At 40.1% G+C, this 17,154-nt stretch overlaps 1 protein-coding gene across 1 annotated transcript in view; it reads left to right on the top strand.

Annotated features, from left to right (window-relative positions):
* The window catches only part of EGFL6 (EGF like domain multiple 6), a 61,373-nt gene that overhangs the window by 16,565 nt on the left and 27,654 nt on the right, over positions 1-17,154 (top strand). The window contains exons 3-4 of the mRNA XM_060233983.1: positions 9,682-9,774; positions 14,904-15,023. Of these exons, the coding sequence (XP_060089966.1) occupies positions 9,682-9,774; positions 14,904-15,023 (213 nt within the window). The remainder of the gene's footprint in view (positions 1-9,681; positions 9,775-14,903; positions 15,024-17,154) is intronic.

Below are 17,154 nucleotides of genomic sequence, written 5' to 3' on the forward strand. Positions count from 1 at the left end.
GTTGGAGATGCCGGGGATTGAACCTGGGACCTTCTGCTTACCGAGCAGATGCTCTACCACTGAGCCACCGTCCCTCCCCTAATCCCACCAGCAGTGCTTCAACGTGCCCATTCCCCCACACTTTTTCCAACACTCTGGAGATGAGAACAAGTTGCCACGGAACAATTTAATTGGCGTAAAGTACCACCGGGACCACAATTTAAAATTTTGTATCTTGATGTACGTAGATCTAGATTTAAATAAAGAACTTTTCCAAAAGGCTTTCCATTGCTCTTCTGAAAAAGTTTCCCCGCAGTCCTTGTGCCATTGATTCTGTTGCAAGGTAGCCTGGCCCCACTCCCTTTCATTCAGCACTCGATAGATGCATGAGATTGATCCTCTAACTGAGGAGGAACCAGCCTTTAGTCGGGTCTCAAAAGAATTTGGTGTTCTATTTGCACACGTGAATGGAATTATAGTGCAAAGCATTGAACAATTGATGATATTGCATCCATGGTATTGTCATTTTAAATTTTGTTTCCAATTGTATTTTTGTACTTATTTTACCATTTGTTGTAATGTCAATCAGCCTAAAAATGTTTTTATCTCTCCAAATTTTAAAATCACTTATTGCTTCACCTGGTGGAAACCAAGGCTGCCCTAGAAAAGACAAGAACGGCGACGTTGCAGGAGTTAAGGTTTCTCTATATTGATCCCAAATTTTCAGAGTGTGTTCCAAAAATGGGTTGTCCAAAATTAATCTTGGTCTGTCAAGCCTTCCAAGCCAAATGCTCTTATGTAAGAGGGTATTTTTCAATGCTGCCTTCTCAATACTAAGCCAAGGGGTGTCACACTCTGGTAGCGCATATAAGAGGATATGTCTCAATTGGGATGCTAAATAATACTTTTCCAGGAGTGGAACTCCCAAACCTCTAATTGCCTAGAGATCAGGGAAACTGAAATTCTATGTTGTTTGGAGCTCCATAAAAAATCTAAAAAAGTTGCTTGCCATCTCTTTAACTCCACTTTGCTTACTGAGATAGGTAAATTTTGAAATAAAAAGAGAAGTTTAGGAAGTAAAAAAGACTTTAAAAGATCCACTTTTTCAAAAATTGAAAAATTACATTTTGACCATTGTTCCAATGTTTTTTTGATGGAAGAGATAGTTAGGGAGTAATTTGCCTGAAATAAATCTTTAAGGTTCACTGGAAAGTTAATCCCCAAATATCTCCAAGATTTTTCTACCCATTGGTAGTTGAAATTCCTTAGAATGCTTCGTTTCAAAGAAGGGGTTATTACCATTGGGTAAATTTCTGATTTTAAAAAATTAACTGTAAAACCAGAGTGTACGCTGAATAAATCAATAGCTATTTTCAAATTTTGTAGAGAAACCATAGGGTTGCTAAGGTAGAATAATGTGTCGTCAGCAAACAAGCTAACTTTGTGTGTCTTACCTTTCAACGAAATGCCCTCTATTTCTGGGTTTTCCCTGACAGCATGAGCTAGCGGTTCGAGCGATAGTGCAAATAAAATCGGTGATAGTGGGCAACCTTGACGGGTGCTTCTGCTTAAAATTAAAGTATCCGAACGAAAATGGTTAATATCAATTTGTGCATTCGGTAAGTCATAAATAGCATTTATAGAACGAAGTTAGGGCCAAATTGCATAGAACTTAAAACGGACTTTAAAAAAGGGATTTCTAATTTATCAAACGCCTTTTCGGCATCCAGGGAAAGAATTAGCGAGGGAATTTTGGATATTCTACAATATTGTATTACATTAAGAGTTCTGCGTATATTGTCAGTTATAGATCGCCCTGGTATGAAACCAGATTGATCACTGCTAATGTAGTGTGCTATTATTTTATTCAACCTCTCCACCAAAATTGTAGAGAAAATTTTAAAATCGTGGTTTAATATTGATATTGGGTGGTAGGAGGAGGGGCTCAGCTTATCTTTCCCATCTTTGTGTAATACAATAACTCTCGCCTCTTTCCATGAGTTAGGTAATTTACTGCAAGTCATTATATTATTACATGTATTAAGAAGATGTTCCGCAATTTGGTCTTTAAAATGCTTGTAGAATTCGATCAGGAAGCCGTCTTTCCCCACAGCCTTGTTGTTTTTAATTTTTGCCAATGCCGCTCTCAGCTCTGTTAAATTAATTGGTTTATCTAAAAAAGAAGAGTGTTCCTGTGACAACAACTTGTTAAATTTAATAGATTTTAAATATTCCATAATCTCTTTAGGATTGGGGTTAGATGTGGTGTATAAGTTTTTATAAAACTGAAGAAATGATTCAGTAATGTCCTTTGAGTTGGAAACAATCTGACCAGCAGATGCTTTAATAGCGTGGATCAGTGAATTTGTTTTTTGTTGTGAAATTCTATTTTTCAGGAGTTTGAGTGACCTAGAGGTTCTGGTAATATATTTTTGTTTTAAATATAATAATTCTTTTTGAATTGTAGATGTTTCAATTAATTCTAATTTTTTCCTTTCCAGATCTAATTCTGAGCGTCTTCTTGCCTCCATATTTTATGTGTTTTTTCTCTAATAAAGATATATTTCAGATCCTAGTTCTGAACATGTTAAAGTGTGATGAAATGTTCAAAGGAAGTGTTGCAAAATGCTGGGAAACTGTAAGATAAAAAAGACACCAGTTACAAAACTCAACAAGTTAAGCCCATCCACTAAAGCATATGATACCCCAAAAGTAGCTTTGTCCACCTTCAGGTGCAGCCTGGAGATCTTCAGAAATTAGAACAGTTCTCTAGACTACTGAGAGTACATCCCCAGTCTCCAGGCATTTTACAACTCAGAACAGTTCTCCAGACTACTGAGAGTACATCCCCCAAATGAAATAGTGGCTTTGGAGGGTAGGGATGACCAAACTTGCTTAACAAAAGAGCCACATAGAATAAATGTCAGATGTTTGAGAGAAGGAAGGAAGGCAGGCAAAGAGATGGGAGAGGGAGACGTGGAAAGAAAGCAACTTTAACTTTAAATGCATTCTCCAAGATGCTGGCTGATTTGGCTTGGAGAAGTGATTTAAAGACAGAAATGCCTTTTTCAAGCTGGCTGATGTGGCGGTGGGGACACACAATATGTATGGAAGAGCCACGTGTGGCTCTGAGCCACAGTTTGGCCATCCCAGCTCTTCAACATTATAACCTACTATGGTCCTTACCAAGGGTCAACCCAGGATTTGCAGCCTTACACAAAATCCTAACAGATTGTGCCATGCATCTCCAATTTGTAGTGTGCCAAAAGCTGCAATCAGATGACACCCAGGGTCCATCTTACCTCAGGTACCTTCAGAAAAAATGAATGTTTAACTTTAAAAAATCACATCCGAATGGATCAACACAGTGAACAAGTCCACATGGGTTGAAGTAAGAGTGAAAACTGTCATGGTTACCAACCAGTCTTTTCATGTTCCTTCCTAATAGTTGGTTAGAACACTATAGAAGCATCAGGTTAAAATTAACATTGGCATGAAATTCAAAAGCATATTTGAAACCATACTGATATAAACTTCTCTGGTGGTCATGTTCTTTGTAGAAATAAAATCTAATAATGATGAACAGACTATAGTTATTGTAATGTATTGTTGTATGTTACAAAGTAGGGTTTATGGCAACCAGCCTTTGTGATGCTTGGGTGGTATATTAGGTTCTGATATAGAAAAATATTCAGATCCAACTGTCTGAACATTTATTTCTTTATTCTTCGTGCATCCTCACCATAATTTTTAGGGGAACTGCATGAGGTTTAAGCCAATCCATAAAAATGTGCATTTATAGTAACCTGAAGCAGATCTGGTAATGATTAGGAAGGAAATCAAATTATGTTGAAATAAATGTTTTCAGAGGAATATTTATTGAATTCCAAAGGAAGCACCTGGAATGGCAGAACACATCTTTTAATTGGTTCTACCCTGCTCTGAAGACATGCAACTTCCATGCAATTTCTAAGATTACAAATGTACATTTTCACACTGAGATCTCTCATAGTATTTAATCTGTCTGTGAAGAGTTTGGTGTTTTGATTTATTAGCCTCTCTGCAGCAGTTTTCAGATGAGGACAACTTTACTTTAATAGTTATCAGGCATATCTTCAAACCCTATTTCGCGAAGCCGAAAAAGGGACAAATGAAAGGAGCTTTAGAAGTTGGTGGCTGACCTTTTTTCCCGATATTGACTGCAGTTATGAGATGTTTGAGTTTTCCATCACATATCAGCTCTCATGGGACAGTACAGGAAACTAGCATATAAAATCAATTTGGCTATGAAAATTGATCATGCAGTTTTTCTCTGAAAATATCACTCCTGTAAATTGTAATTTCTGCTTTCCTGCATCAGAATGATATTGAGAAGGGAAAAGAATAAAAGTATTTTACAGAGCATCTTTTTGATGTTTATTTAAACACTTTAATTCTGTGGTTAAAAATGGCTTCTACCATAGAGATTTTTGCTCAGATATCAGAGCATCCCTGTATCATTGTTGATATCTGAGATTTTTGCTCAGATATCAGAGCATCCCTGTATCATTGTTGATGCTGAGGTTGCCAATTCTGTCTTTAAAAATTCCTGGAGATTTGGGGGTGGTGCCTGTGGAGGGACTTCAATTTCTCCTAGACTAGGTGGCTTACCATAGAGTCCACCCTTTTGATCTTTCCATTTTCTCCAGGGGAACTAATATATGTAGTCTGGAGACTGGTAGTAATTCTGGGAGAAATCTAGAACCCATCTGTAGGTTAGTAATCCTAGTCAATGTTAATGTGATTATGCTTACTCTGGTGCATGCCAGAAGGGACATTGCTGCATTGCTGGCAATGCTGCTCTAGGCCCTTGCTGCCAGTAAGTCCTTCACTCCCACCAGTTGCCAGAAGGGATCTAGCAATCCTAAAAGCATTGCCCAGCTGTGACCCCACAATCAGAGAAGGCTGCCCTTTTCTCTATTTTCTGCCTTATTAGTTTGAAATGTTGTATTTCTTTTCCTCAGCTCATATTAACATCTTATAATTGATGAAAATCTGAGCTAGTGTTTATATTCCACATCTATGAAAATAACAATCTTAAGTCAATATGATATCCTATTTACCTAAAAGGAAGACCATTTTTTTTCACATGTGCCATCACAAAAAAAGGAGGCCGACTTTTGGGTTATGTTGCCTTGAGCTCAGTGGGGGTCTGTGGATCGTTTCTCCAGAGGCCCCTCTGAATCAGGTGGTTGGAGGAGTGCCACAGATGTGGCACCCCCAAGGAGACCCTGAAGGGTTTTTTTTTTTTCAGCATGGGACTTTTGCAAGAAGCCAGGGGCATAGCAGCGGCTGTTCCTGTCCTTCTTGTATGCCCCGAAGCTCCACTGCCATGATAGCTAACACAGCAGTAAGAGATGAATGCCCAACCACTTTCTTTCTTTTCTCTCAATAAGCTTCTGATTTATTGCCTCCCTACCTCAAGCATGGCAATTCTACTTGGCAAGTAAATGTGTTTTCAGTGCCACTGGCTAATGGGTCATTTTACATAACAACAAGCGAATCAGTTCAAAGGAAGGGAAAGAGGTGGATTCCACCCCCACTTTCCCTGTGAATGAGGCTTCGAAAAGTTACAGAACAACTTTGCACATTGACAACATCTGAATTAGACTGAATTCAGATACCTAAATCGACCCTGATTATAATTGTGTTAAAGAGGCTATTATTTGGCTGCAATATGGTCTGAACAAAAATGAGATATATTCTGGAGAGATCTGTCTTTGTCCTCTGATTGCAACTGAAATGGTAGCATCCAAAATCACAGCTGGAGGAGATTTGGAGACACAGACTAACTGGGTCTCTGAGCTACTTTTCAACTTGGATTAGTAGACTGAGTTTGTTGACAGAGAAAAATGGCATTACCAAGCAAAATGTTTTATAACAAATACATATTACACAGCATAATTTCTCTGAAGCAGGATCTTGGTTCATTAACAAGGTTGATTAAAAAACAAATGAGAGCTTTTATGCTGAAAGCCAGTGAAATCTCAAATCTACATGAGCAGAGTGATAAAGAGATCATGGTGACGTCTGTGGAATTGGAAAAGGAGAGTGATCCGCTGGGAAACAAACAAAAGAAAACCAAAATGGAACCTTATGGCGCAGTTAAAAAGAAGGTCAGGAAATCGAGACTGATTGAAGTTTTTTTGAGAGAAACAAATGGCATGGAATCCTTCCTACTTTTACCGAAAGGGATGACTGCATTAAGGAGTGAGAAGGTGCACCTCAGCCAAAAAATCAAGATGTGGAAATTTTTCAGGAAGAAGGGTTTTTGAATTGTCTCTCTCTCTGTGAGTAGTCGGATAGGGAACTCTCAATAATGCGATCTTAAAAGCCTAAGTGAGATTTTTGGGTTATATTAAGTTGTTTCTTCTTGAGTAATATGGATATAACAGCTAAAGGATGGAAAAGTTTTGAAAAGAATTTTATGTAAATAAATAGTTGGCTTGGATTAACTTTTAAGAAGATAGGCAACATAATTATCTTGTAATTTGGTAGATTTGCTCTGAACAGATAAAGATATTTGTTTCTTAGGCTCATTTTAATGACGATATTGTTACACTAATAAGCTAGTCTGTATTTTCAATATGGTTGAGTTAAGCAGCAAAAAAAATCAAGACGTGGAAATCTTTCAGGAAGAAGGGTCTTTGAACTGTTGTTCCCTCTGTGGGTAATTAGATATAGAATTTTTAATAAGAACTGATATGTGATTTTAAAAGGTCAAGTGAGATCTTAAGGATTGAAAAGCTTTGCAAAAAATGTTATATAAATAAATAGTTAATTTGGATCAATTGTTAAGAAGGTAGACAGCACAATTATTTAGTAATCTGGTAGATCTGCTCTTAGTATGTTTGTTTGAAGAAACTGTCTATACTGAGACAGATAAACTATTATGTTTTATCTTTAGTTTATTTTTTTTCCTCCCTATGTTCTATGACATTTTAAATCTATTTTTTTCTTTCTTTCTGCTTGTATTAAGTTAGTTAGAAGGATAAAGATTAGGCTTCCCAACCCTCCCGCCCTAGCGGGGGCCCCAAGGATTTCCACCCTCTTCTCCCGCTCCTCAAAAAAATGGAAGCGGGGGAAGGGGGGGAGGCGGCGCCGGCCGCCCCATCTCGGGCGCGCAGCTGCCGCTCACCGTGGCTGCTCCTCGAGATGGGCTCAGGCTGGGCCCATCTCGAAGGAGCGGCTGGGGTGGGTCGGCGGCGGCGCGGCAGCGTCGCCCGCTTTGCCTCTAGCGTGGGGGGGGGTGCGGGCAGGCCGGGGCCGTGGCGGGATTGGCAGGGATTGCAGCAGGGCGGAACCATACTTACAGAGGGGACGTTTCCTACGGAATCCCCGGCGAAGCACCCCGTCTCCTAGCAACAGCTGGCGGACTCTTCGAGCCTGAGCCGGGGTTAGGCAGGAGCATCGCTGAAATGTTTCCGCCCGCCGTGTAGAGCCGCCTGCCGGGACTGCCTGGCGAAGGAGCTGCAGTGTCTTTGCGGGCGAAGGAGGTTGGGGAGCCATGCTGGGCCAGGAGGGAGGCCTCTCGCTGACCATTGCCCATGTCGTGCACAGGCTGAAGGCCTCGGGGCTCCATTCGCAGCTGGAGCGACAGGCCCGGGTGAGCTGGCTGGGGCCGCTTTGGAGCGCTCGCCGCCCCTTCTGTCAAGGGAAGCGCCTCCTTCGCCTCTGCCTTGGCTTCTGTCCTCCTTTCTGCTATCCCAAACCTTTCCTCTTCGCTTCTCTCTCTCGTTAACTCCTCCTTTGTTTGCTGTTCTCTGCCTTGCCTCTCTGCCCGCTTTCCCACTCTTTGACCTTTTGAATAATAATAACAACAACAACTATTAGATTTCTGAGCATCGAACATGCTCCTCCTGTATGTTACCTAATCGTAAAAGGCAGATATGTATATTCTGCTAAAGGGCAAAGCTGTGTCTGGTTTATAAAGGGCAGAACGGTTAGAATGCAATAATAGTATTATTATTATTAATAAAAGTTGTTGTAATGTTTTTGATGTGTATTTAGTGTGTTATCTGAGGGGGAAAGACTTGTATATTCTTCTAGAGACCAAAATCACATCTGCATTGCAAAAGCCAGAAAAGGCTAAATGCAGTAACAGATTTTTAAATTTATGTTTATTTTTTTTTACTAAAAATAAGAATCATTGGAATACTTAAGAACATTTAATGTGCTTCTTGTGTATCATTTGGGGAGGGATGGTGGCTCAGTGGTAGAGCATCTGCTTGGTAAGCAGAAGGTCCCAGGTTCAATCCCTGGCATCTTCAAAAAAGGGTCCAGGCAAATGTGATGGCCAGAACTCCCTTGGAGTTCAATTATGCTTGTCACAGCCTTGATCTTGGCTCCACCCCTAATGTCTCCTGGCTCCACCCCCAAAGTCTCCTGGCTCCACCCCCAAAGTCCCCAGATATTTCTTGAATTGGACTTGGCAACCCTAATAAAGATATTTGTTTCATATGCTTATTTTAATGACGATATTGTTAAACTAACAAGTTAGTCTGTGCTTTCAATATGGTTAAGCTTAGCCAGCCAGCTCTGTGTTGAGACTGCTCTGACTCTTTTATACTTATATGTGCAGAAGAAGAATTGTTTAGACTTGTATTTTAAGTAATAGTTTAGTAAAAAATCTATAATGAAAGATAAAGATGGTAAAATATATGGGGAGAACCTAGGGTTGCCAAGTCCAATTCAAGAAATATCTGGGGACTTTGGGGGTGGAGCCAGAAGACTTTGGGGGTGAAGCCAGGAGACACTGGAGTGGAGCCAGGAGCAAGGGTGTGACAAGCATAATTGAACTCCACAGGGAGTTCTGGCCATCACATTTCAAGGGACTGCACTTCTTTTAAAAGCCTTCCTTCCATAGGGAATAATGAAGGATAGGGGCACCTTCTTTTGGGGCTCATAAAATTCGACCCCCTAGTCCAATCTTTTTGAAACTTAAGGAGTATTTTGGGGAGAACCACTGGATACTATACTGAACATTTGGTGCCTCTATCTCAAAAAACAGGACCTCCAGAGCCCCAGATACCCGTGGATAAATTCTCCATTATTTTCTATGGGAATAAGTCTCCATAGGGAATCATGAGTACCCAGCAGACATTTCCCTCCCCATGCTTTCTGATGACCCTGAAGCAGGGGGAGGGCCTTCAAACCAGGGATCCCCTGCCCCCACCTGGGGATTGGCAACCCTAGAAGAACCTCATACTTGCAGGTAGAAAGAGTTGGGAATTTCATTTGGAGATAGAATTGTAACGGACATATTTGCATTTTTCTTTGTTTCTGTTTTTCCCACTTTGTATCCACCCCTTCCCCTCTTTAAAGTATCTATGCTTGTGCCTTTTCTCTTTGTAGTTAAAATCAATTAAAATTATAAAAAAAACTCACAAAAAAAGGCCATCTTAAATTTGCACACAAGACACAGTTGGGTTCAGTATAAGAAAAGAAAGATTGTGCATAATTTTTTTAAAGGGACCATCTTACATTCTGCATCATTTTCCTTTTGAGTGAATCTTTCAAATAAAACAAAATAAACAACTTTATTCAGTTCACTTGTTAAAACAATTAAGTCTTTCTTCTGAATGCATTTTAACAAAATAATGGAGGGATATCTGTTGCTACTGCCATAACGTAACCTTCTGTTTCTCTTTTTACCTTCTACAGCCATATGTGAACATGGATGCAAGTATGGTGAATGTGTGATGCCAAACAAATGTAAATGTTTTCCTGGATTTGTAGGGAAAACTTGCAGTCAAGGTAAGTGCAACTTACCTTGTAACATTAAAATCAACATTTTAATTTATGTGTTCTCCAATACAATCTACTTGACTGCATCTGCTAACTAAGAACTGTCTTATCGCACTCCAGAGAATGAATCCTAGTTTGATAAGTTGCACACAGTTGCCCATCAAATTAAGTCTCTCCCCCCATGAAGTAAGCTCCGGATACAAACAGCTGCAACTATTGGGCTGGAAAGATCAAAAACAGGGAGCCAGCAATGCTCAGTGCTTCACTTATCATATGGAGAGAATAGAAATAGCCCCACTCCTGGATGCCTGAGAAGTTTGGGGAGCATGGCAGGCGGGGATGCTTTCCCCCAGAAGTAAGCCAGACTGGCTGCAGCTCAGTTAAGAAGTTTGCAAGCTGGGTTGCTCTGGTCATGGAGAGATGAAGGAATGATCTCTGGCTTGCTTATTTCTGTCCTCTGGGCTGGAGGACTGCCATCTAGAGCTACTCCCTTTTCACTCCATGAAGACAAGAGGACATAGTTGTGGGTCAAGATGTTAAATGGGGGGGGGTGGGATCAGGAATAAAGGACTTTTTCTGTACGTGTCTAAGAAAAGGATGGATTAATATGATATTGTGCCTTTAATCTGGCCTTGGGGTCATAGAAAGGTGAGATTCATATGCTAGTACCTTGACACCATGATGTCTTCACATTGCTGGCAATTTCTTGTCCCTTTTCATCAATAGCTTTGAAAAGGGCCTGCTACCCCATGTAACTTTTTTGGGTGCATATACTCCCCAAGTCTGTCCTCATACACACACACACACATGCATACAGGGTAATGATCACATAGCCTCCCATTGAATTCAAAGAATGTAAAGCTAAATCATGTACACTCCTTGCAAACGAGCTTAAAATTCCTTAGCTTTCCATGGAGCTTATAAATTCCAACTTTAACAGACATCTGGAAATGCTATCTAAAAAAAATCTGATCATGTACACACATCATATTTTCTCTTTATTCCATGGGCAGAAAAAGAGTACAAACAAGTTTATGTTTCTGACAATGTGATTTTTTTTAGTTTTGTTCTTGGTACTAGATTTTATCATTTGTGAGAGGGTAAAAACAAGATAAATAGTATAAAACTGACAAGATGGCAATTAGTCCTGCAACCTTCATTAAAAATACTTTGTATGCATATTGTTCCACTGTCCTTCATCATCCTTGCAATATTTCAGACCATACTAAACATCTGCCCCACGAAAACAGTTCTTAATTTATGAGGCAGAAGTGGGAGGAAAGCCCTTTTATTCCTGTCTTTTCTCTTCAGGCACCTCTCAACAGAAGGAACACTGCAGGGATAATAAGCAATTATTTTGAAGGCCAAGAGCCCTTTGTGTGATAAGCAATGCAAGCTGCATGGTGCAAAGCTTTCTTAAGGGTCTCACTATGACATCTGCTCAGTACCCTGAATGTTCTTTTGTTTCATATCTGTTCCAGAGAGTCCTTGAGATGTATGCTTCAGTTGCAAAGATTCTGGGTTTCATGAACATTCATAGAACAATGTTTTGTTGGTGGCAAATGCAGTCATCCTGCTATAATGCATACAGTGCTACTAGGATTGTGTTTGTGGAATCTGGTACATAAACCCCTGACTTGATGATTTGTTGACTTCATGATTTGTTGAATTATATTTGTTTCATTATTTCAGTGTTTTCAGCATCTCTTAGAAGACTGAGAGCTTCCACCAGAGAACTCAAAAGACAGAGGTGTCTGAGTCTCCTCTGTCTCCTAAACAGCAGTGAGGCTAACCTACAGCTGCAGTATCTGCCATTTTCTGAATTCTTCATTTTAAAAACATGCTATTCTTTAGAGGTTGTATGTTCCCCCTCTGCTGTTCTAGAATGCAAAACCTCCCCCAAATTTCCTGCCTCCCTTCAAAACATAGGTAGACAGTATAATATGTCTTTTCTCTCCTCCTGAAGAAGCTGTGCTGACACTATAAATATGGGAAAAGAGACCTGTGAACTTATCAAAGGGTAAAATTCAGTTGGAAACTGTGTAGAAAGCCCCTAATTGTAGTATCTAGTGGATATTAGTGCTGGCAGTCCAGTCAGCAAAAGGTAGTTGGCAACATTTAAAGTTTTAGAGAGCCATTGTGGTATAGTAGGTAGCAAAATGGACTAAGAACAGGAAGGCTTGATTTCAGATTTCCACTCTATCTTGAAGCTTATTGGGTGTCCTTCAGCTCTTTTATGCCTAACTTGACTCACAGGTTTGCTGCAAATATCCATTGGAGGAGAACCATGTCACCCAGAGTTCCTTGGAAGACAGGATAAAATGATATATATAGTGTTGTTCTAATTGTCATTTAATGGTTATGCTATGTTTATCACTAATGTAAACCACTTTGAATGTGTGTTAGACAAAAGGTGGCATAAAATTTGCATTAAATAAATATCTACCATATGACCCAGGTATTTACAACTCAAACATTGATTCTGCCCACTGAAGAAGATGCCATTTTCCTGCATAGGTCAGGCTTGTCACCATCAATTTGTAATGTGTCTTCTTCAGCTTTAGCAATCTTATTTTATTTATTTATTTATTTATTTATTTAGAATTTATATCCCGCCCTTCCCACAAGTGGCTCAGGGCAGCTTTGCAGTTCTGGGTTGGATCATATGAACATTCTACTGGTGAAAGAAGATGGGTAATCCTGCTGAATTTTTCTCCCTACAGCCCACCCTCTGCCCAAGCCACAGTGATTTTTGTTTGCTTTGAGAGCCAGTGTGGTGTAGTGGTTAAGAGCGCTGGACTCTAATCTGGAGAACTGGGTTTAATTCCTCACTTCACTACATGAAGCCTACTGGGTGACCTTGGGCCAATCACAGTTCTGTCAGAACTCTCTCAGCCCCACCTACCTCACAACAAGATGCCTATTGTGGGGAGAAGAAGGAAGGAAGGGAGGGAGGGAGGAGGAGGAAAAGAAGAAGACTGCAGATTTATACCCCGCTCTTCTCTCTGAATCAGAGACTCAGAGCAGCTTACAATCTCCTATATCTTCTCCCCCCACAACAGATACCCTGTGAGGTGGGTGGGGCTGAGAGAGCTCTCACAGCAGCTGTCCTTTCAAGGACAACTCCTACGAGAGCTAGGCTGACTCAAGGCCATTCCAGCAGGTGCAAGTGGAGGAGTGGGGAATCAAACCCGGTTTTCCCAGATAAGAGTCCGCGTACTTAACCACTACACCAAGCTGGGAAGGTGATTGTAAACCGCTTTGAGACTCCTTAAAGAGAAAAGTAGGGTATAAAAAACAACTTTTCTTGTTCTTCATCATCGTCATCATCTGTAGACTCCTATCAGTGTGTTTCTGGGATCACAGAAAGCTGTTAAGGGAAGGGTAAGACAAGAAAAGATCCATTTCTACCAACATAATGCCATCCCATAGACTAATGTGGCACTTTCCTTTGTTGTGGACCCACACAGATCTATCTGTTCTATTTTTCACTTATCCTAAGCTGCAGACAAGCATGACTCATAGTTTTGTGTATATTCACAAGGGGTTTACAGCTTAAAATCTGAGCTATGGATATTTATCATGGCCAAGTCTGAGAAGCTCTGGTAGAAGAGATTTCCCTGGATTCTGTCAGGTATTCCAAGAACTTCACATTTGTGTTCCTAGTGTAAGCCAAAATGCCCTCAAAATGAGGTTGGAGAATAGTCAGGTGGGCACCTGGCTTAATCAGGATCTGTTACCTGTGTATACAGGATTTCACATCCAGAAATTAATGCTTAAAAATATTAGGGACTCTCATTAAATAAAACAATTAAAATTTACTCCAGAAAATATAGGCTTACATACAAGATAAAATACTCATAAGCTCATACATACAGTCCTAAGAAAAACAGAGATATATAAAGAACACATGGGTAGACAAACAGGGTGATAATTACCTATCGTAGTCTTCAAGGAAGGCTCCAATGGTGACGAAAGAGGATGGGGGAAATGGGACCCTCAACTGCCAAAGAATCGGGGATGGATCTAGACAGCGGAGATAGGGTACTGCTAGATTCACACATGAGTGGAGTTGGGTCAGAAGTTAGACCCTTAGGGGATGGGAGGTACAAGGGAGGAGAAAGGGGAGGCTCTGCAGTGACCATAAGGGCTGGACTTCTGAAGTGGCCAATAGCAAGTTGATTGGTGGCACCTAATTGGGTACCCATAACTGACCAATGAACAAGCTTGGGCCCAGGTTACCTGATTGGCTGTACAGGTAACCATAGGCCAAGGGGGAGGCTCCAAAATGACAGTTGGGGAGAAGAATGGGAGAAATTACTGGATGGAGGGGTGCTTAAGATTATTAAACTTATCTTAAAGGGTGACAATAGATGGCCAAATTATTGCCTAGGTAACACTTTGTTTACACAAAGGAACTTGGCTCTGGCTGAAGATGGTGTTCCTCTTCTTCTGTGTTCTTCTTGCTACCAGTCTTTGTCCTGGGTTCCGTTGGACAAAGGCTTGGGTGGTCTGGCAGGATCCACGCCCGGATAAGCTTGATGGTTCCATGGGTGGGTAACATCTGTTGTGTATGTGTGCTTCCCGCTGTGCTGAAATGGAGTCTTGGCACTGCTGGAAGATAGCTGGTATTAGCCTCCCAAAGTGGATTCTATGGTCAAGGCTGAAAACCGCATGGCCTGGATAGCTCCTAACGGTGCGCTTTCTTCCGCTCCAAGACAGAAATGGCGTTCACCTGGAAGCGACTGGAAACCATCCGTTCTCCTTGCTGGCGCTCTCCCAGGGACACGGGGCGCTGCTTTAGCGTTGTGGCTGTTAGTATTCATAAGTCCTTTCCATTCTGGTAGACAAACCCACGTCCTTCTGGCAGATGTGTGAGAGCTCTGTCTCCAGGCACTCTGGCAACCAGACAGGTGACTACCATGTTCTGGAAATTAGGGGCATTTCCTTACCCTAGTGCACAGACACCACCAGATGATCTGCTGATTTCCCATCTTTCATTTTTCAGTCATCAGGCTCAGTCACATCCTGGAGATATCTTCTTTTCCTACAAGAAAATGAAGGCATTAAGTAAAACCCAGTGGGGGTTTTTTCCTTCAAAGATTCCTGTGCTGATTTTATTCTGATTTTTTTGGCAGATATAAATGAATGTGGATTGAAACCACATCCCTGTGAACACAGATGTATGAACACTCACGGCAGCTACAAGTGCTATTGTCTCAATGGGTATATGCTCATGCCTGATGGTACCTGTGCAAGTAAGTGACAAATAGTATTTAAGAACCAGTAAATGGGACACAAAACAAGATTAACTGCAATCCTAAGAACACTTTCCTGGGAGTAATTGAGCAGACTTTGATAGAATTCTGAGTAGACCTGTTTAGGATTGCACTGTAAATTACTGCTCTGGCTAATCTCACGGTAACTTGTTTTACACCAGGGAAGAGTAGCTGACTTATTATATGGGATTAATTTATTAGCCCTCTAAAGTATAGCAGTATTAAATAATATCACCACTGTTGCTGTTTTTAGATAGAACTATAAAAGTATGAAGACATTCTTCAGGGTCTAGACAGTGAATGATTTTTCTCAATACTAGTACATGAGAACATTTAACAGGAGATGTCAAGGAGGAACCTGGAATTTCTGCATAGAAAAAATCAGCTCTATTACTGAGCTACGGCTTTTACATGAAAAATCTTTGCCATGTTACCTGAGATCCTTTAATTTTAGACCTTGACCAATGATTGCAATATTTTTACATACATTGGGAAACAGTAATTGAGTACTTTCTTAGTTCTGATCATTTATTACAGGCTGTGAATAAATCAGAAGTCAAACCTGAAATTTTAGCCATCCCCTAAAAATACAACCTGGTAGCTTTGGAGGTCAGAAAAAAACTTATGTTTTGAAGTCATTAACAATTTTTAAAAGTTTTCTTTGCAGAGATATTAATTTGGCATGTATAAATGTTTAGAGAATTGTTGTTAGCCTGTGGAATGGTGTTAATTTTAGATGGAGAACTGTTTAGCCAAACCAAAAAGAGTTGAACATGTCCAAATATATAAATTGTGTGTGTATGGGGTGGTGGTGGTTTGTTTTATTGACATGGCATAGTAATTTTAAAAAGGCTTTTAAAATCAGCTTTGCTGTATTTTTATAAGTATAAAATCTTTCTATCATCTGCTAATGGAACTGCATAGTTTGGAAAGCAAAAGATAAATAGCTAGAAGCACTTTTTTCTGATGAGTTGACAGGTGTGGGTTCAGAGTTTTGGAGGGAAAGAAACGAAGCTTGCAGGCATAGAAGCATCTAAGGCCCATTATGGACACACACCTTTATATATATATATATATATATATATATATATATATATATATATATATATATATATATATATATATATATATATATATATATAAAACAATTTATTTAATATGGACACATACCTTATTGCAGATTTTCAGAGCAGTAAACTTTTACTCTTGACTTCAGATTCTGAGCCTACCTTATGCAGTATTCTTTTTTCTCTGGTGTATTTATTCTGCAGCTACAATTTAAAAAAAAATCACTTTTCTAAATAGAGGTGGAATGCCAGTTGTGACATTTTGGGGGTGGAGTGTGAGGGAGTCAAGGTCAGTGGGCAAAGGAGACCACCTTAATTCCTGTCACACCTTTGCCCAGTACCTCAGAAGAGCCAAAATTAACCTTGTCAGAAATAAAAGATGGCACAGATAGCAGTTTTAAAGTTCAAAACATATAACAGGTTTTATTATGTACACATAGGCTGGGAAGGGAGGAAATAATATCAAAAGCTGGTATATTTAAAAAACAGTTGGCAGGCAGAAAATTGAATTAGGAACACACAAGAATGTTCCTTAAAAATACAACCTGGTAGCTTTGGAGGTCAGAAAAAAACTTATGCTATTATAATATAAAAACAAATAGTGTTTCCCTCAACTGGATAGCACTAATAAGTAAAAAGACTTTTATAATGGATTTCTGCTCAAATATATCTCCACACACACTATCTCACTCCCTGAGAAGACTGCCTGAACTTGTGACAGAACTTCCCATTACAGACCCTTTCCCCTAGCAAAGTAGATATTCTCCTGACTGAAGAACTATACCCTGGACTGACACCCTTGAGGGCCCTTCACACTGACACCTCATACACTTGTTCCAAGTCCCCTTTAACTGATAGGATCTCTGTCTGTCTTCTGGGATCTTTACACAACCACAAGAACCTTTTGTCCCCTTCACAGTGTGTGTTTTGTGATCTTTGTTAAAACCAGGAGTCTACCCTTTTGACTCTAACAGAGCTCATCAGCAGAGCCTTAAAATCTCACTCTGCCTTGTGACACACTGTGCCACAGCCTTGAGAGTCTT

The sequence above is a fragment of the Heteronotia binoei genome, chromosome 3, assembly GCF_032191835.1.
Source record: "Heteronotia binoei isolate CCM8104 ecotype False Entrance Well chromosome 3, APGP_CSIRO_Hbin_v1, whole genome shotgun sequence".
In the NCBI taxonomy this organism is placed as follows: domain Eukaryota; kingdom Metazoa; phylum Chordata; class Lepidosauria; order Squamata; family Gekkonidae; genus Heteronotia; species Heteronotia binoei.